This window comes from Anoplopoma fimbria, chromosome 18, assembly GCF_027596085.1.
Source record: "Anoplopoma fimbria isolate UVic2021 breed Golden Eagle Sablefish chromosome 18, Afim_UVic_2022, whole genome shotgun sequence".
Classification (NCBI taxonomy): Eukaryota; Metazoa; Chordata; class Actinopteri; order Perciformes; family Anoplopomatidae; genus Anoplopoma; species Anoplopoma fimbria.
The window spans coordinates 15895787-15916336 of NC_072466.1; the positions used below are offsets into that span (position 1 = coordinate 15895787).

At 37.2% G+C, this 20550-nt stretch overlaps 2 protein-coding genes across 2 annotated transcripts in view; one reads left to right on the plus strand and one right to left on the minus strand.

Annotated features, from left to right (window-relative positions):
* LOC129107479 (exostosin-1) overlaps positions 1–20550 on the plus strand; it is a 249072-nt gene that overhangs the window by 110848 nt on the left and 117674 nt on the right. The window lies entirely within an intron of this gene.
* On the minus strand, positions 14664–15725 carry LOC129107482 (pteroicidin-alpha-like). The gene is made up of 4 exons (XM_054618981.1): positions 15658–15725; positions 15447–15547; positions 15015–15033; positions 14664–14916 (listed from the first exon to the last, which is right to left on the minus strand). The coding sequence occupies exons 2-4, from the start codon at positions 15544–15546 to the stop codon at positions 14832–14834; spliced, it is 204 nt and encodes a 67-aa protein (XP_054474956.1). The 5' UTR covers position 15547; positions 15658–15725; the 3' UTR covers positions 14664–14831.

The window sequence follows — 20550 nt, forward strand, 5'->3', positions numbered from 1 at the left end:
ATCCAACTTTATAGCAGCTGTACAAGTCACAATATATATTAATTGCCATTTTTCGTCACATATCCCAACGACTTTGAATTAAGCAAAAGGAAAATTGAATATTCACTTACCATCTATTGACCTCTAGAAGAAAAAAACTGTAGCACGAGCAGAGCAGTTGTAAGACCTACGGACAATAAGAATCTCTGTGATGTTGAGAACCTGTCTTTTCTAATGCTAGGCCAGGGTTGAGATAATGTCTTCACTGTATGTGCAGTATTCAGTGAATTTAAGTTTCTCATTGTATTTTGCATACTGGTGCTGTGCCCAGATGGCTAGGTGTTGATTGAATTTACATTGTCACAAGTTTTTCATGCTGTGAGAAATGTTCGCGGCAGACCCAAAATTGTTTAATTTGTCTGGATACGACATCCTAATTGAACTTGATTAACAGTGTCATGTGAATGAAGGCTTGGAAAGTAAAATATTTCTAGATTTTCTACTGTTTTCGAATGGACCGATTAAAAAAAACGAAACAAAAGGTGCAGATAGGGTCATGCAGGTCAAGGTTCAAGTAATAGCAGACACTCTGAAACAACTACAATTTGTTATTGTTTTTTCTTTACTTTACTACCCCAATAAAAGTTTTTTTGCAACACTCACCAACCTAAACATATGTCTTTGTATAACCATGTCAGTATTTACAGAATAAAATTATTAAATTAAACAGCAGCTAATAACAAAAAAAATCAATATTTGATGAAACAATTAATGATGTTTTACATCTGCAGAACTTAATAGTGGCTTATAGTGTCCATGACTGTGGACTTCATAGCAAGATGTCACCAATGGAATGTGAGCCTCATACCTGTAGGATAGGACACTATGAAATTTGTCAATCTCGAAATGGGAAACTGGTTGGCCACCTTAAACAAAGACAAACAAAAAACATCGACAAAGACAAAGACACAATAAACACAATAAGTAATCAACACCACAGTTAATACCAGGCAAGGTCATTAAAGGAAATTATGTAGATCCATTGCAACAATGATAGTTGCCATAAAATTGTATCAACATTGTTCATTAAAAAGCTGCATGAACGAAAGGCGTTCTGAACCTTGCAGTGGAGCATTTTGGAAAGAGAAGTTGGTTCTGTAAATGTTTTCAAAAAAAGGAAGGAATGCAGCTTTTTTGCTAAATAAACAAAATCTTGTGAAACAAGTATGACTTAGGGATTTGAGAAAACCAGTCAAGGCTCAACAATCTCACGGTTGTGTTAAAAATGCTGTAACATAACAAGCTAGCTGGACAGTGTGCAGATCTTATCAGATATCAAGTCACAGTGACAATTTATCAGCCATAAACACATTGATGCTGATGACATCGTTTGACACGATACGCCCGAAAGTGTGAAAAAGACACCCATGGGGACTTCATGTAATTGCTCAATCGCACCCAAAGTATACTTACTTTTGACCAAGCCCACAAAGGGTATGGCACAACCAAAGGGAGAAAACCCAAAAGTTTAATTTGGTGGCAGACATCAGCACATTATGTTAATTTTCCAACAACATAGTCATATACTGTTCTTTATTACTGCGTTCTTACGTGGTTAACTTTAAAGAATGAGGCCTGTAGTTTCAGTTGGAAAAATGTTTTATCTTTTTTATTTAAAATAAAGCATAATTTAGTAAATAGTCTTTGCAGTATTTGGGGTTTCTGATATTTATTTCAGGGGCCTCCAGAAACATATAGTGGGGCAATGCCTACCTGAGCAAAGAATGAAGTCACTTTCCCCACTGTGTTTGATATTTTCTGAGCTTCTTGCATATGCGTTACACCCAACCTACAATTCCCCCTTAGGTAACGCAATAATTTCTTTTTTGCTGTTTGCACTGTTAGCATTGTTAGTAACGCCAGCTAATTCGTTTCCATGTTGAGAGGAGTTGGTATCTGGTAAACATGTATTGAGCACCTTTAAGAAAGAACAAGAGTTTATAATTCACACTGCTGTGCTGAGTTGCCATGAAACAGGAAGGGCGAACACAATTTTCATGTTCAATATTATACTTATCGGATTCCTCTCTTTATGCGAAGTTTATAGCTGGGAGTGGACCAGACTGTGTGCACAACTTTATAATTTGTGCACATTGGAGTGACTGTATTGTCACATAATTAATTATGCCTAATACGGTTGAAGATCTCTATGGGAAACGGTCTTTTCAAGACCTGCAGCACTTTATGTCCCCTGTGAGGACAGAAGCTGTTTTGTCTTTACACAAACTATTTGGATACTGAACTTCACTTTGTTACCTTATTGTTTTCTTTCCATTTTACATTGATTCCACGCAGTTTGTTAAGTTTTTAATTTCTTTGCCTCCACCTTGTGTATTTTCACATATGAGGACACCCTGTCTTGGATTGCTTGCTTTAGTCTAAAAAGTTAACTTAATTCTGCAATTTAATTTGTGTGAATGCTGAAGGATTCTGACACTTCCAGACGTCTACTTTGAGTAAAGGGTGGATGAAAAATTCAGTTTTTACCTTACCATAGATTGAGAGTGAGAGTCACAAGGTAAAGACAACCAAGTGAGCAGTGTGAGATCTATAGATGATGTGAATCTCTGAGGAAAGTGGGTCTGTGTGATTACATTCAAGCTAATTTAGTGTAATTAGAAAAAAAGCCCAATGCGCTTCAGATTGTTAAACAGTGTTTTTATTCCTTATTCCAACATAACGATTGAATTTTCAAACATGAGAGAGGAGGTAATCCAGAAATTGCAACATTTATATCTTTTTTACTAGATTTTAGTTTTAGAGTTTAGCTTTGTCGGTACACCTCTTGAAAATAATTTATTCGAGAAGGGATGATAACGTCAGGTTTTAGTGGATTATTATTTTATCGTAAAATGACATTATGTAGCTTACTGTTCACCACAAAAATATACAATATAATATAATAGATACTCTTGTCTTTTTATGGGTCTTCTAGTGGCTGAACATTTGACTTTTAATTCCCCAGTTCCATCTAATAAAAGGGCCCCTTCAGGGCAACATCACTGAACTCAAGTCAGTTAAGATGAAGGCATAATCAGGGCTGTTCTTTTACTGAACTTGAAAAGGTTTGAGGCCTAAAATGCTTTTGCAACAACTCATACTTTTTGTTGCCCCAGTATCATAACTGTTTCAGTGGTTTGCATGCATGCTGGAAATGTGAATGTGGGTTTCACACAGAACCAGATCATAACTCTCAGAAAGTAAAGATTGATATAAGGTGTGAGTAAATAAAGATTAAACATGCTTTATTTATTGGCCCACCCGTTATTGTCTGGTATCTATTGCATTAAATGGCCCTCGGTACATCATTGATAAACACATACGTATATGCAAGTGGTAGTTAATAAATGTTTCTGTTTTTTGATGGGAAAATGGAAAAAACAGCACCCAGTTCAAACTTTAGTCTGATTATCAACAACACGCTTTGATGATTCAGTCATAAAGCGTTGTTCGTTTGAAAAACAGCATGTGAACACATCCAAACGAACGTCTACAGTTGCTGGATCAGAAGACAAAGACAAAAGTCAGTTTGGTGTTCATTCATAACATAATAATACTTTGCAGTGCCATTTTACCAGAGCCTGATTTTTTTCTGCTTTGTCAGTAATCTCAGTGGAAGCAATGACATGTAATAAAATGGTTTGTTCTGGTCTGTTCAGAGCACAGAGGAATCCCTGCCTTCTACTGTGCAGTACTGTCTCATTGCTGTTAATGTATGCATTCTTAAGAGATGCCCTTGTTTGTTTACAACAAGCTGTTTCGCGCTGTGTTATCATGACTATGTGCTCTATACGACACTCAAAGTGATTACAGAGTTACACTGATGTTTAGTTCTTTTCAGATCATACAGCAGTAGATTGTGATCTGCATCTGCACAGTTTTCAAGATAATAACATCATCTCGTGGTTAAATGAAACATTTTAATGTTTGGGATAAAAAAAAAGTATATTAGTCGTTACATTGTGTTAAAATTAGAAGGATTGGTTACATTGTCCTGTTTGAACTGGGAAAATTATGTTCAAGGATTTCCTCTGGGTGCTGCAGTTTTCTTCCAGTTGGTCCTTAAGTCCCCAGGCCACCAAAACACTTTGACTTCCAGTTGGTCCTAAATAGGGTCGGTCAAGTGCAGAGTGTAATGTATAAACTTAGGGACCAAATCTTTGTTTGCCTTTGGTCCTCATTGTGTTGGTGTAATGTCAGGACACAACGCAAGTCTGCTCATGTTCAAAGTAGCTTCATATTAAGATTATACCGTAAATATGTGCTGGTGTTTTCTATGTGGTTTTGCAGTGTATGTATTGGTGTGCATCTGTCTCTTTAATGTCTAAAATGAATATGTAAACATTGGTGGTTCTGTTGTCCATGGTCCTGACTCATAAAGCCATAAACATTGTTGCCATTTGACTGTGCCATATGTATTTGTAATGTTTATACCATTGGTTCTTTGGTGATTAAGTTACATTCATCAGATACATAACGTCCTTGTCCAAGTCATGGAAAATATGTATATCCCTCATTGGGTGTGTCTCTTGAATAGAATCCATTAGAAACTCAGTGGACTCGTTCATAGCCATTGGCAGTTGTGCAGCCTGTTATTTAAGGTAGTGTGGTTACGTTTGTTCGAGTTGACTGTGCCTCGCTGCGAAAGTGGACGAGAGCAGGCGGCAGCAGCAGGGGGCATTGAAAAAAACTGCGATCAAGTCGAACAGTTTTCCACTGCCTTCAATGAAAACACAGGAAGTCATTGAAATGTTTACATCCTGTTCGTTACATTTGTAGGCTACCTGTAGTTTGCAGTCTACGTTTGGGTTATATGGCGTGTCCATCAGTGACAATTGTGCTCTCCTTTTAAAAGGTTTTCTGATGCTTCACAATCGTTAATCTATGGACTTCACACATTCCAGTTCTCTGACTGACAAAATGTTGACATCAAGTTGGAATTAGGCTTTCTAAATAAATATCTTTATTTACAGATACTAAATAAATATCTTTATTTACAGATACTAAATAAATAACCTTATATATTATAATAATAATAATAATAATAATTATTATTATTATTATTATTATTATTATTATTATTATTATTATTATTATTATTATTATTATCAGCCACATCATTGCACAACGTGGGTCCACTAGCCAACAATCTAGCATCAAATCTTACAATTACACAGAAAATAAGAATTTTCTACAAACGTGGTGTTTCTTGTCAAAACTAAGAGCCAATCAGCTCTTTGATCAGGAGACAGCCAGGTGTTTCCCATCATGCACTGGGTTATACAGTCGGTGGAGAGCAACTGCGGTGCCTGGCTCTAAAACTTGCAGCCACCTCGCTCTCGTGAGGTTATCGTTGCCCACGTGTTCATGACGTTAGAGCAAGTCGGGATCAAGTCGGACACAAATCTAACCGGTATGCATTGTGCGGCGATCGCCGGTGATCGATTCTGTGTAGGACTGGCTTATCTCGAACAAACCTATTGATTATTTTTCCCCACACACAATCTGCTAAGTCCCGCCCATTACCTTCTTCAGACTTTGTTTATTGCTGATGAACAAGATTTGTGGAAGGTTTGTAGGGTTAGTAATGTGGATGTTTTATAAGAATGGCAGCCTTCTTGTATAATGCTTTCATAGACTATTACAATGTCCTGATTATGTCTGAGATTAATAGGTTGTTTTTTTAACATGTTGCTATGCACCTTGCCTTTATCGATGGAACACAATTACACATCTAAAGGTGGTTAACATTTTTATGCTGTGTTAAACTGAAAGTTATACTCAATGCTGATATGGCACAAACATGGCTGATACAACTACATATGATCGTATGAGGACCTACTAATTTATTATCTATACTAATTACTCCAGCTCAAGTTAAAGTTGTAGTTTCATACAAATGCAGTTCGGCGTTGTTTACATTGTGATACAACATTAAAACAAGGCAATGAATAAGAATCAGCTGCAAACATGCTCTCCTTGGGCATCAGATTGTATTCTTGTGTTTGAGTGTCTTCAAATGAGACAGCCTTGAGGCCAGTGTACATTAGCATCATATTATTATTTTAATTATTTAAAAGGTAAAGGTCCTTGTATATTTGTATGTATGCCTTTTTATTAAATATTTTGATATACTTTCTTCAGTTTTTTAGTAGTCCTTCTAACCATGTATTGAATGCAACATGGCAGCTACCTTATAAAGATTTTAAAGATGTGATCTTTAATTAGTCAACTATCAACCCAAATCTCTTTAAGTTAATTTGGTTGCAATCTCATGACTGTTGAGGCCATAATATACAATTCACATAATTTCCATCCAAACGTATTCAGATTTTTCCTTTAAATAATACAAAGAAGAATTGTTTGGCATATTAAAGGTTGATGATTTATTTCCCAAAATCAATAAAGGCAAAAATAACACTTAGTCCATTGAGTCAATTCAATATTTGTTATGATGAAGAGCAAGAAGCATTTCTTTTCAGACAACGTTCAGAGTTGTTTTTTCCAGATGGACCCTCATAGACTCAGGCAAAAGCTCGCTCTCGATCAAACGCACGTTGTTCCATCTCTTGCTGCTCTCTCATGACCCCATTTCCTCTCCTGATAAGACTGATGGGTGGAAAGAGGATTGAGAGAGTTCAGCTCAACAATATAACAACTATTGCAACAAGAGCAGTTGTCAAATTGAACATAAATAAAGTCCTTACCTTTGGATCATCTTTCCGACTAAATAAATCAGACAAAAGAAAATAACATAATTCACATATTTACATTATTCTTTGTAGGACTTTTCAGTTAGTAATTCATCACAAGATATTGAAAGGCCCTATAAACATTCAATAAGTCATTGCACATTCGCACATAGTGTGTCTCCTACATTAGGGCTTATAAATCTGAGTCCTATAATGTATTATTTACATACTTATAATGGATTATAATCGTTGATCAGCAATAAAGTGTTATGAAACATGACCTTAAAAATCATTTTAAAATGCTTTATGTGTTATGGTTATACTGTTTTAGAGCGTTATACATATATAGGAGTTCTTATCACTATAATTATACAGAGCTATAAGCAGATTATTACACTTTATATTAACGTTTTTTTATGCTTATACACAAGTACATTTTTTTGTTATATTCAACAAAAAGAGACAAACTTGATGTGTTGATTAATTACACAAGTGCCAATATAGGTACATCATGTCAAAAATGTTAAAATAAAAAAATATATATATTTTATGATTTGTTACCACCAGTAAGTGCACCGAAAAGGGTGCCAAAGAAACATTCCCCGGGTTCAGCCATGAGGACCACCAGCGACAACACAAGAAAGAGCGCGATACACTTCATCCTGAAAAAACAAGAACAAAACACAAAGCAAATGTTCAGCCTGACTGTGATATGGATTTAACAAAGAGTCAAATAATTGTCAGGAGAAATTAAGGAAGATGAGATACTCACTTCTTTCACAGACTGAGAGTCAAAGTCAAAAAGTTGTTATCAAAGAGGCCAATAGGGCAGTGTGAGATCCACAGGTGGTGTGGTTTGGTAGATACGCGTCTCTTTTATAGGGAGGGATACATTCCCTTAGTCATTGTATTATTCTAAAATAAATACCCTACCCTAGCTTAAAGGTTTTTTTTAACTTGAAGAGCAAACAGACTCTCATTTAATTGGGGAGGGACAGATAACTGACCAAACTCAACCACAAAACCAAAGTAATTTAACCCAAGGCTTCCTCCTCCCATGACTTCCTTAAAATTGATCATTCTTTAAAAAAGAAGTAAAAATCATTTCATTAGTTTTCAATTTGTTATTGAGAAAATAAAAAATACTTCATTGTTTTGTCATTTTACAAAGTGATTTCACAATTCACAAAATGGTTGACACAGTTGATAGATACTTTTCTTTCTTATGTTTAATAGCAGGTAGCATATATATTTTAATCCAATAAACAGTTTAGGAGTGGCCCTATCATTCTACTATCATATGAACGTTTGTCCAGCTGCTCCTGCTGCTCTTGCTGATCTTCCACCTTGCTCCCGGTGATGAGCCTGATGGAAGGAGATAAATTCAGCCGCATAAAACAATACTGGGAGAACAGAAAAACTTAAAGTAGTAGTAGTGGCTGTGGCACACCAGGTAGGGCGCTTGTCCCGTAACCACAAGGTTGGTGGTTCGAACCCCTCTACAGTCAACATGCCAAGGTGTCCTTGAGTGAGACACCTAACCCCCAGTTGATCCCCGGGTGCTTCTTAGCAGCCCACTGCTCCTCCCGGATGGGTGCAGAGAATTGTAATTTCCCCATTGTGGGACTAATAAAGGCTTAATTATTATTATTAGTGTTTTAGTATGATGATACATGAGTTACATCACATTTACAATTACATAAAGGTTACTTTCACTTTAATATGCATTGTATCGCGAGTTGTTTAGTAACTGAAAAATAACAATGGTATAAGCATAGGTCCTTACTTGTAAACAAATCGGCCAGCTAAATAAAGAATAAAATAGAAAACACAATTACCTTACCTCTTGTCTTTATATCACAAAAAAGTTGTTACAGTATCACAATAACATTTGTGTTTGTAGAGCAGAGTAATATTTTTATTATGAACACACGGTATAGCAGAGGTTTAAAGTAATTTATTGTGCTTGTTTGTTGTAAGTAATGCACATTATATTTAAATTATGCATCCAGATAATGGTACGTTCAATTGAGATTTTGAATTAACTTCTTTTTTATTTACAACAGTCACTTTGAGTGTCAAAGTAGGACAAGCTAATTTCTAATTGGTCTAATTAATACCATTTATAATGGATGCCTTAATGTGCTGTTACTGAACATGTAGCTTTGTCATCCTGCATCATAAGAAATTGTAATGCCCATCTCTATGCAGATGATACACTTCTGTATTGCTTTGCCAACAGTGTAGAGTCAGCCACTGAAATCCTACAATAAACCTATGTGAAATTTCAAGATGCACTGTTTATTTTAAATTAGTCCTGAATGCAAACAAGACTACATATATGCTTTTTTCTAGAGCCAGAGATATTGAGGACAGTCGTTTGCATACTACAACTTTGAATGGAAATTGTATTTACAGGGTCTCAGAGTAAAAATATCTTGGTGAATCTTGGTAGATCAAAATGTACATTTAAATTTCACATTAACAAACTTATTACAAAGCTACAACAAAGTAGTAGTTGTATAGCTTTTTTTCCTATGTTTAGCAGGAAGCAGATATTTTTGAGGCACAAGTAGGAAGGACCATTGTTTCCATTACTGTACCCCCATGGACAAGATGATGCCAAGAACCTTCTCCGGGTTATGCTATGAGAACGACCATGGACAACACAAGAAAGAGCAAAACATACCACATAGGCCACAGTTAATGACTTAAAAAGAACGTTTTAAACCTGTGTAGCATTGTTAATAATTACGTTAAAATAAAAATTGCGGGGCACCACTTCTGAATAGAAGAAACAAATAAAAATACGACCAATAATTTGGTAACAAATTATCCAGTCTCAATATCTCAGGCATATGTCCTGATTCCAGTGACCTCATAGTTCCCACCTTTTGAAACAATATGACAGACAACGACCTGGCGATAAATGGGTAATTTATTTCTAAAGGGATTAAATGAATGGATGACAGGATTATTAATTAAAGAAGAATAAAAATCATGAATGAATGGATTTCAAATAATCAGGCAATATTATATCAAATAGTGAAGAAAATTTGCGGACTCCTCTTTATCTGATCCCTACTCTACCTGGTCAATCTAATTTATTATTCAGAGCTTCTATATCTCCTACACCAACTCTGGATCATAGTAACGTTGATTGCTTTTTGCGGGTCCCTGCAGTTGCTTCAGCGGTCCTTGTAGTTTCAGCTCTGCCGTCGGACTATCCGGTCCGTCGGAGGTGAAGAGGGTGAAGTTGAGGGTTCGCGGACCGGTGGCTCTCCGCTGTCTCAGGCAGGCAGGCAAAAGTCTCGGAATTCTTTGTGTCTTGCTTCAAGACGGGTGTTGGATCCAGTTCGGTGTTTGGAGAGGGATATAGCTCTGAATAGTTTGATAACTCAGGCTACCCGTTGATATACTCAAACTAATCTCGTTTTGGCCTAAACGATAATAATTAAAGTTGATATCTCACGAGGTCAACAGATGTACACTAAATTAAAATAAGGCTTGCTTAAAAGAATAATTCTAAGGTGCTCAAAGAAGTTTGAGGAGGAAAAGTAAAAATAAAATAACGTTAGACTAAAAAGACATACACATAACATAAACGGACAACGAAAGGACAAGAGAGCGAACAAAGGAAATCTCTCGGTTTTATCCGTTCAGGATAGCCATCAAGTACCAGGGTGTGGCTTGATTTTATGGCTCTGTTTCTGCCAAGATTTCGGATTCCTTTGTTTCCTAGTTTCAGTGTGTTCTGGTTTGGTAGAGGTTATGCGTGTCAGATATGTGTTATTCCCAATTGACCACTGGAGGGCAGTATGGTCACATGATGTATCCGATCTGAAATATCTAACAATGATTTTAACTCTGTTTTCCACTCCACAATTATGGGAGAAAAATGTGTTATCCTGAAATCAAATGGGAGGTTTCACAGACTTATGCAGCATTATACAGGGATACAAGGAATAATAGCAGAGATAGGTAGTGTGGTTCCTGTTCTCTTGAGCCAAGGAATTTATTGCTTTGACCTCTGTTAGCTTTTTGGTTTAGTTCCTGGCGAAAGGCATGCTTGAGTTCATCCCTTCATGTTTGCTTTTCCAGATGTCGCGTTATCAGCTAGAAAAGAGAGGGGGAGGTGAGGAAGAAGGTTATTCATTGGTTCGTATTTCCCGGGCTGACTTGAGATCTTTCTCTCAGCCTGTGGAGTGTCAGCATTGACGCCTTTACGGCTGAAGAGAGGGGGAGAAGAATGCTTAAGTGTATTGAAACCTTTTCTGTAGAGATGAAATACCAGACAAGGGGGGAAAATGAATGTCTCGGGTTGTTAGTCACTTCAGGCCTTTCCACCCTCGCTACACTTTTCTAAAAATATATAAACAGTAGGGACCAAATCTTTCTTTGCCTTTGGTCCTCATTGTGTTGGTGAAATGTCAGGATACAACTTTGATCTGGACATATTGTAAATCTCATGTTCAAAGTAGCTTCATATTAAGCTTATGCCATAAATATGTGCTAGTGTTTTCTATGTGGTTTTGTTGTCTCTTTAATGTCTAAAATGAATATGTAAACATTGGTGTTCTGTTGTCCATGGTCCTGACTCATAAAACCATAAACATTGATGCACTTTGACTGTGCCATATGTATTTGTAATGTTTATACCATTGGTTCTTTGGTGATTAAGTTACATTCATCATATACGTACATAACGTCCTTGTCCAAGTCAAGGAAAATATGTATATCCCTCATTGGATGTGTCTCTTGGATAGAATCCATTAGAAACTCAGTGATTTATTGATATCAAATGAATCTGCTTTAAGTATAGAGCAGCAGTAGGAAATCTTATAGGCTACCATTTGCATGCGGTAGCTAATGGCACACTAGCTATGAGTGTGCAAGATGTGTCATCCACATGCCAAATCAACTCTTTCATAGCCATTGGCAGTTGCGCAGCCTGTTATTTAAGGTAGCGTGATTGATTATTTTTCCCCACCCACAATCTCCTAAGTCCTGCCCTACTCTGCCTCTGATTTGCACGTTCTGTTTCCCAAGAAAAACAATGTTGCTAATCATAGAATGCATGAATTACATGTTATCAGATTGTATTCTTGTGTTTCATCGTCTTCAAATGAGACAGCCTTGAGGCCAGTATACATTAGCATCATATCATTATTTCAAATAAATAGAAGGTAAAGTTCCTTATATATTTGTATGTATGCCTTTTTATTTAATATTTTGTGATACTTTTTTCTGTTTTTTAGTAGTCCTTTTAACCATGTATTGAATGCAACATGTCAGCTACCTTCTACAGATTATACAGATGTTTTATCTTTTTGTCACCTATCTACCAGAATCTCTGTACAATTCACATAAATTCGTGCAGGTTCAGCCATGAGGACCACCAACGACAACACAAGAAACAGTGTGATGCACTTCATCCTGAAGAAACAAGAACCAAACACGAATCAAATGTTCAGCCTGCCTGTGATATCGATTTAACAAAGAATAAAATAATTGTAAGGATAAATTAAGGAAGATGAGATACTCACTTCTTTTCAAAGTCAAAAAGCTGCTATCAAAGGAGCCAATAGAGCAGTGTGAGATCCACAGGTAGTGCAAATCTCTCTGGATTGGTAGATACACATCTCTTTTATAGCGAGGGATGAATTCCCTTACTCATTGTTTGTGCATTGTTTGCAATATAGCAAGCTCACTCCTGTCATAGACTGTTAAACAGATATCTTAAAGGGTAGCTAAGGCTGCTGCATGACAAAGAAAACAGGAATTGGAAAGGCAGTAAGCTGAATAAAAGGCTAAAAGACGGTGTTGAAGTTGAAATTTGCTTTAGCAACTTCAAATGCTAAGCTAAAGCGTTAGAAGATTTTGAGGCTGGATGCATGTTGACAGTGCATTCAACGCAAGGAATAGACAATGTAAGAGTGTTATGCAGCAGCAAGGGCCGCACTGATAATGCTAAGGATCGGATCTACTATATGGAGCAGTTTACTAGTGGTCAGCCCTAAGAGCTAATTAGAAGCTGTCTCCACATGGATCCCGAGAAAAGATAAGACAAAGCCAAGCAGCTTCTCAAAGAACAGTTCAGAAATGAACAAAAACTTGCTGTGGCCTACATTGACAACACCTTAAATTGGGCTCCCATCAGACTTGAGGAAGGGGAATCCTTAAACGCCTACTCACTTTTCCTTACTGGATGCTGCAATGCAATGATGGACATTAGCTACCTGGAACAAATAAACTATGCTGCCAACATGAAAGCTATTGTTTTGAAGCAACCTTACAAGTTGAGAGAAAGATGGAAGGTGATGGCATGTGACATCCAGGAACAGCAGGACAGAAAAGTCAATTACAAAAGTGCATACAGAGGCCAAGACACTGGATTGGAGGAGCAAGAAAACATTCACTACAAACGCAATGCACACTGACCACACGGTTAAAGACTCAGTGAAAAGACAGTGAGCAAAGCATGCAAAAGGGTCCCCCAGAGATTGTTACGACAAACCCATGCATGTTTTGTAAAGGACAACACAGCATAGCCTCACGTAGAAAGATGAGAGGGAAGCTACAAAAAGAAAAAATGAAGTTTTGCGAGACACTCCTGCATATGAAAAGATGATGCAACTGAACAAAAAAGCAGAGCTGCTGACCAGTGTTGGCTTTGCAGTTTCTAGTGCAATGGTATGTGTTGAAAATAAAGTATGTGGAGTAACTTGGGCCTGTGAAGATGTGTGTTTACTTTCAATAGTTACTGTCCGAGTCAAAAGAGCAAAAGGAAATAAAACAGTGGAAACGTATGCCTTCCTTGTATTTCTGCTGCAAAGTAGAAGAAGTAGAAACATGGATCTGAAAGTCATCCAGGAAGTACTGACTGCTTCTGAACAGTTAATGAACCAACTTCAAGTCAGTGGAAAGAGAACAAGCATCTTACTGAGAATAATGGGTGATAAAAGACCTGTTGACAGTGGTCAGTGGTCTGCTAAATTGCCCTTGATCAAGGCACTGGCCTCAGATTAAGTCCTCAGGCCGCCCAATCACTTTGGCTTCCAGTTGGTCCTAACTAGGGTCAGTCAATTGCAGAGTGTAATGAATAGACTTTTCTCTAAGTATTGCTTTTCTAAAAATATATAAACAGTAGGGACCAAATCTTTGTTTGCCTTTGGTCCTCATTGTGTTGGTGTAATGTCAGTGCCATATGTATTTATAATGTGTATACCATTGGTTCTATGGTGTTTAATTTACATTCATCAGATACATGACGTCCTTGTCCAAGTCAAGGAAAATATGTATTTTCCCCATTGGATGTGTCTCTTGGATAGAATCCATTAAAAACTCAGTGATTTATTGATATCAAATGAATCTGCTTTAAGTATAGCAGTAGGAAATCTTATAGGCCACCATTTGCATGCAAGTTGATGTGTCATCCACATGCCAAATCAACTCTTTCATAGCCATTGGCAGTTGCGCAGCCTGTTATTTAAGGTTGTGTGATTGATTATTTTTCCCCACCCACAATCCCCTAAATCCTGCCCTACTCTGCCTCTGATTTGCACGTTCTTTTTCCCAAGAAAAACAATGTTACTAATCATAGAATGCATGAATTACATGTTATCAGATTGTATTCTTGTGTTTCATCGTCTTCAAATGAGACAGCCTTGAGGCCAGTATACATTAGCATCATATCATTATTTCAAATAATTAGAAGGTAAAGTTCCTTGTATATTTGTATGTATGCCTTTTTACTTAATATTTTGTGATACCTTTTTCTATTGTTTAGTAGTCATTTTAACCTTGTATTGAATGCAACATGTCAGCTACCTTCTACAGATTTTACAGATGTTTTATCTTTTTAGTACAATTCACATAAATTCCATCCTAACTGGTCCTTTAAATAATACAAGGGAGAATTGTTTTGCGTATAACAGCTTGAGCATTTATTTCAAATGTCATTTTTATTCAAAATCAGTAAAGGCAAAAATACACTTAGCCCAGTGAGTCAATTCAATATTTGTTATGATGAAGAGCAAGAAGCATTTCTTTTCAGACACAGTTTCAGAGTTGTTTTTTTCCAGATGGACCCTCATAGACTCAGGCAAAAGCTCGCTCTCGATCAAACGCACGTTGTTCCATCTCTTGCTGCTCTGTCATGGCCCCATGTCGTCTCCTGATAAGACTGATGGGTGGAAAGACGATTGAGAGAGTTCAGCTCAACAATATAACAACTATTGCAACAAGAGCAGTTGTCAAACAATGCAAATATAAAGTCCTTACCCATGGATCGACTTCCCGACTAAATAAAACAGACGAGGAGAAGAAGAGAAAATAACATTATGCACATTATTCACATTATTCTTTATAGGACTTGATCTTGGTGACATCTTTTGATAAAAGTGCCAAAATTACATCTGAGTTCTATAATGTATTATTTACACACTTATTATGTATTATAATCTTCCCCCCCCAAAAATGGATCAGCAATCATAAAGTATTATGAAACATGACCTTATAAGTCATTATGAAAATATTTTCAATGTGTTATGGTTTTAGAGTGTGATACATATTTAGGAGATCTTATCACTATAATTATACCTTGCTATAAGCAGAATATAACACATTATATGTATGTTTTTTATGCTTATACACATGGAAAGTTATTTTTTATATAAAAAAAAGAGAGATAAAATTGATTTTATGATTAGTTACTCTTAACAAGTCCGTTGAAAAAGTGGTGAATAAAACATTCCCCAGGTTCAGCCATGAGGACCACCAGCGACAACACAAGAAACAGTGTGATGCACTTCATCCTGAAGAAACAAGAACCAAACACGAATCAAATGTTCAGCCTGCCTGTGATATCGATTTAACAAAGAATAAAATAATTGTAAGGATAAATTAAGGAAGATGAGATACTCACTTCTTTTCAAAGTCAAAAAGCTGCTATCAAAGGAGCCAATAGAGCAGTGTGAGATCCACAGGTAGTGCAAATCTCTCTGGATTGGTAGATACACATCTCTTTTATAGCGAGGGATGAATTCCCTTACTCATTGTTTGTGCATTGTTTGCAATATAGCAAGCTCACTCCTGTCATAGATGGTTAAACAGATATCTTAAAGGGTAGCTAAGGCTGCTGCATGACAAAGAAAACAGGAATTGGAAAGGCAGTAAGCTGAATAAAAGGCTAAAAGACAGGTGTTGAAGTTGAAATTTGCTTTAGCAACTTCAAATGCTAAGCTAAAGCGTTAGAAGATTTTGAGGCTGGACGCATGTTGACAGTGCATTCAACGCAAGGAATAGACAATGTAAGAGTGTTATGCAGCAGCAAGGGCCGCACTGATAATGCCAAGGATCGGATCTACTATATGGAGCAGTTTACTAGTGGTCAGCCCTAAGAGCTAATTAGAAGCTGTCTCCACATGGATCCCGAGAAAAGATAAGACAAAGCCAAGCAGCTTCTCAAAGAACAGTTCAGAAATGAACAAAAACTTGCTGTGGCCTACATTGACAACACCTTAAATTGGGCTCCCATCAGACTTGAGGAAGGGGAATCCTTAAACGCCTACTCACTTTTCCTTACTGGATGCTGCAATGCAATGATGGACATTAGCTACCTGGAACAAATAAACTATGCTGCCAACATGAAAGCTATTGTTTTGAAGCAACCTTACAAGTTGAGAGAAAGATGGAAGGTGATGGCATGTGACATCCAGGAACAGCAGGACAGAAAAGTCAATTACAAAAGTGCATACAGAGGCCAAGACACTGGATTGGAGGAGCAAGAAAACATTCACTACAAACGCAATGCACACTGACCACACGGTTAAAGACTCAGTGAAAAGACAGTGAGCAAAGCATGCAAAAGGGTCCCCCAGAGATTGTTACGACAAACCCATGCATGTTTTGTAAAGGACAACACAGCATAGCCTCACGTAGAAAGATGAGAGGGAAGCTACAAAAAGAAAAAATGAAGTTTTGCGAGACACTCCTGCATATGAAAAGATGATGCAACTGAACAAAAAAGCAGAGCTGCTGACCAGTGTTGGCTTTGCAGTTTCTAGTGCAATGGTATGTGTTGAAAATAAAGTATGTGGAGTAACTTGGGCCTGTGAAGATGTGTGTTTACTTTCAATAGTTACTGTCCGAGTCAAAAGAGCAAAAGGAAATAAAACAGTGGAAACGTATGCCTTCCTTGATCCAGGAAGTACTGACTGCTTCTGAACAGTTAATGAACCAACTTCAAGTCAGTGGAAAGAGAACAAGCATCTTACTGAGAATAATGGGTGATAAAAGACCTGTTGACAGTGGTCAGTGGTCTGCTAAATTGCCCTTGATCAAGGCACTGGCCTCAGATTAAGTCCTCAGGCCGCCCAATCACTTTGGCTTCCAGTTGGTCCTAACTAGGGTCAGTCAATTGCAGAGTGTAATGAATAGACTTTTCTCTAAGTATTGCTTTTCTAAAAATATATAAACAGTAGGGACCAAATCTTTGTTTGCCTTTGGTCCTCATTGTGTTGGTGTAATGTCAGTGCCATATGTATTTATAATGTGTATACCATTGGTTCTATGGTGTTTAATTTACATTCATCAGATACATGACGTCCTTGTCCAAGTCAAGGAAAATATGTATTTTCCCCATTGGATGTGTCTCTTGGATAGAATCCATTAAAAACTCAGTGATTTATTGATATCAAATGAATCTGCTTTAAGTATAGCAGTAGGAAATCTTATAGGCCACCATTTGCATGCAAGTTGATGTGTCATCCACATGCCAAATCAACTCTTTCATAGCCATTGGCAGTTGCGCAGCCTGTTATTTAAGGTTGTGTGATTGATTATTTTTCCCCACCCACAATCCCCTAAATCCTGCCCTACTCTGCCTCTGATTTGCACGTTCTTTTTCCCAAGAAAAACAATGTTACTAATCATAGAATGCATGAATTACATGTTATCAGATTGTATTCTTGTGTTTCATCATCTTCAAATGAGACAGCCTTGAGGCCAGTATACATTAGCATCATATCATTATTTCGAATAATTAGAAGGTAAAGTTCCTTGTATATTTGTATGTATGCCTTTTTGCTTAATATTTTGTGATACCTTTTTCTATTGTTTAGTAGTCATTTTAACCTTGTATTGAATGCAACATGTCAGCTACCTTCTACAGATTTTATAGATGTTTTATCTTTTTGTCAGTACAATTCACATAAATTCCATCCTAACTGGTCCTTTAAATAATACAAGGGAGAATTGTTTTGCGTATAACAGCTTGAGCATTTATTTCAAATGTCATTTTTATTCAAAATCAGTAAAGGCAAAAATACACTTAGCCCAGTGAGTCAATTCAATATTTGTTATGATGAAGAGCAAGAAGCATTTCTTTTCAGACAACGTTCAGAGTTGTTTTTTTCCAGATGGACCCTCATAGACTCAGGCAAAAGCTCGCTCTCGATCAAACGCACGTTGTTCCATCTCTTGCTGCTCTGTCATGGCCCCATGTCGTCTCCTGATAAGACTGATGGGTGGAAAGACGATTGAGAGAGTTCAGCTCAACAATATAACAACTATTGCAACAAGAGCAGTTGTCAAACAATGCAAATATAAAGTCCTTACCCATGGATCGACTTCCCGACTAAATAAAACAGACGAGGAGAAGAAGAGAAAATAACATTATGCACATTATTCACATTATTCTTTATAGGACTTGATCTTGGTGACATCTTTTGATAAAAGTGCCAAAATTACATCTGAGTTCTATAATGTATTATTTACACACTTATTATGTATTATAATCTTTCCCCCCCTAAAAATGGATCAGCAATCATAAAGTATTATGAAACATGACCTTATAAGTCATTATGAAAATATTTTCAATGTGTTATGGTTTTAGAGTGTGATACATATTTAGGAGATCTTATCACTATAATTATACCTTGCTATAAGCAGAATATAACACATTATATGTATGTTTTTTATGCTTATAAACATGGAAAGTTATTTTTTATATAAAAAAAAGAGAGATAAAATTGATTTTATGATTAGTTACTCTTAACAAGTCCGTTGAAAATGTGGTGAATGAAACATTCCCCAGGTTCAGCCATGAGGACCACCAACGACAACACAAGAAACAGTGTGATGCACTTCATCCTGAAGAAACAAGAACCAAACACGAATCAAATGTTCAGCCTGCCTGTGATATGGATTTAACAAAGAGTAAAACAATTGTAAGGATAAATTAAGGAAGATGAGATACTCACTTCTTTTCAAAGTCAAAAAGCTGCTATCAAAGGAGCCAATAGAGCAGTGTGAGATCCACAGGTAGTGCAAATCTCTCTGGATTGGTAGATACACATCTCTTTTATAGCGAGGGATGAATTCCCTTACTCATTGTTTGTGCATTGTTTGCAATATAGCAAGCTCACTCCTGTCATAGACTGTTAAACAGATATCTTAAAGGGTAGCTAAGGCTGCTGCATGACAAAGAAAACAGGAATTGGAAAGGCAGTAAGCTGAATAAAAGGCTAAAAGACAGGTGTTGAAGTTGAAATTTGCTTTAGCAACTTCAAATGCTAAGCTAAAGCGTTAGAAGATTTTGAGGCTGGATGCATGTTGACAGTGCATTCAACGCAAGGAATAGACAATGTAAGAGTGTTATGCAGCAGCAAGGGCCGCACTGATAATGCCAAGGATCGGATCTACTATATGGAGCAGTTTACTAGTGGTCAGCCCTAAGAGCTAATTAGAAGCTGTCTCCACATGGATCCCGAGAAAAGATAAGACAAAGCCAAGCAGCTTCTCAAAGAACAGTTCAGAAATGAACAAAAACTTGCTGTGGCCTACATTGACAACACCTTAAATTGGGCTCCCATCAGACTTGAGGAAGGGGAATCCTTAAACGCCTACTCACTTTTCCTTACTGGATGCTGCAATGCAATGATGGACATTAGCTACCTGGAACAAATAAACTATGCTGCCAACATGAAAGCTATTGTTTTGAAGCAACCTTACAAGTTGAGAGAAAGATGGAAGGTGATGGCATGTGACATCCAGGAACAGCAGGACAGAAAAGTCAATTACAAAAGTGCATACAGAGGCCAAGACACTGGATTGGAGGAGCAAGAAAACATTCACTACAAACGCAATGCACACTGACCACACGGTTAAAGACTCAGTGAAAAGACAGTGAGCAAAGCATGCAAAAGGGTCCCCCAGAGATTGTTACGACAAACCCATGCATGTTTTGTAAAGGACAACACAGCATAGCCTCACGTAGAAAGATGAGAGGGAAGCTACAAAAAGAAAAAATGAAGTTTTGCGAGACACTCCTGCATATGAAAAGATGATGCAACTGAACAAAAAAGCAGAGCTGCTGACCAGTGTTGGCTTTGCAGTTTCTAGTGCAATGGTATGTGTTGAAAATAAAGTATGTGGAGTAACTTGGGCCTGTGAAGATGTGTGTTTACTTTCAATAGTTACTGTCCGAGTCAAAAGAGCAAAAGGAAATAAAACAGTGGAAACGTATGCCTTCCTTGATCCAGGAAGTACTGACTGCTTCTGAACAGAGAAGTTAATGAACCAACTTCAAGTCAGTGGAAAGAGAACAAGCATCTTACTGAGAATAATGGGTGATAAAAGACCTGTTGACAGTGGTCAGTGGTCTGCTAAATTGCCCTTGATCAAGGCACTGGCCTCAGATTAAGTCCTCAGGCCGCCCAATCACTTTGGCTTCCAGTTGGTCCTAACTAGGGTCAGTCAATTGCAGAGTGTAATGAATAGACTTTTCTCTAAGTATTGCTTTTCTAAAAATATATAA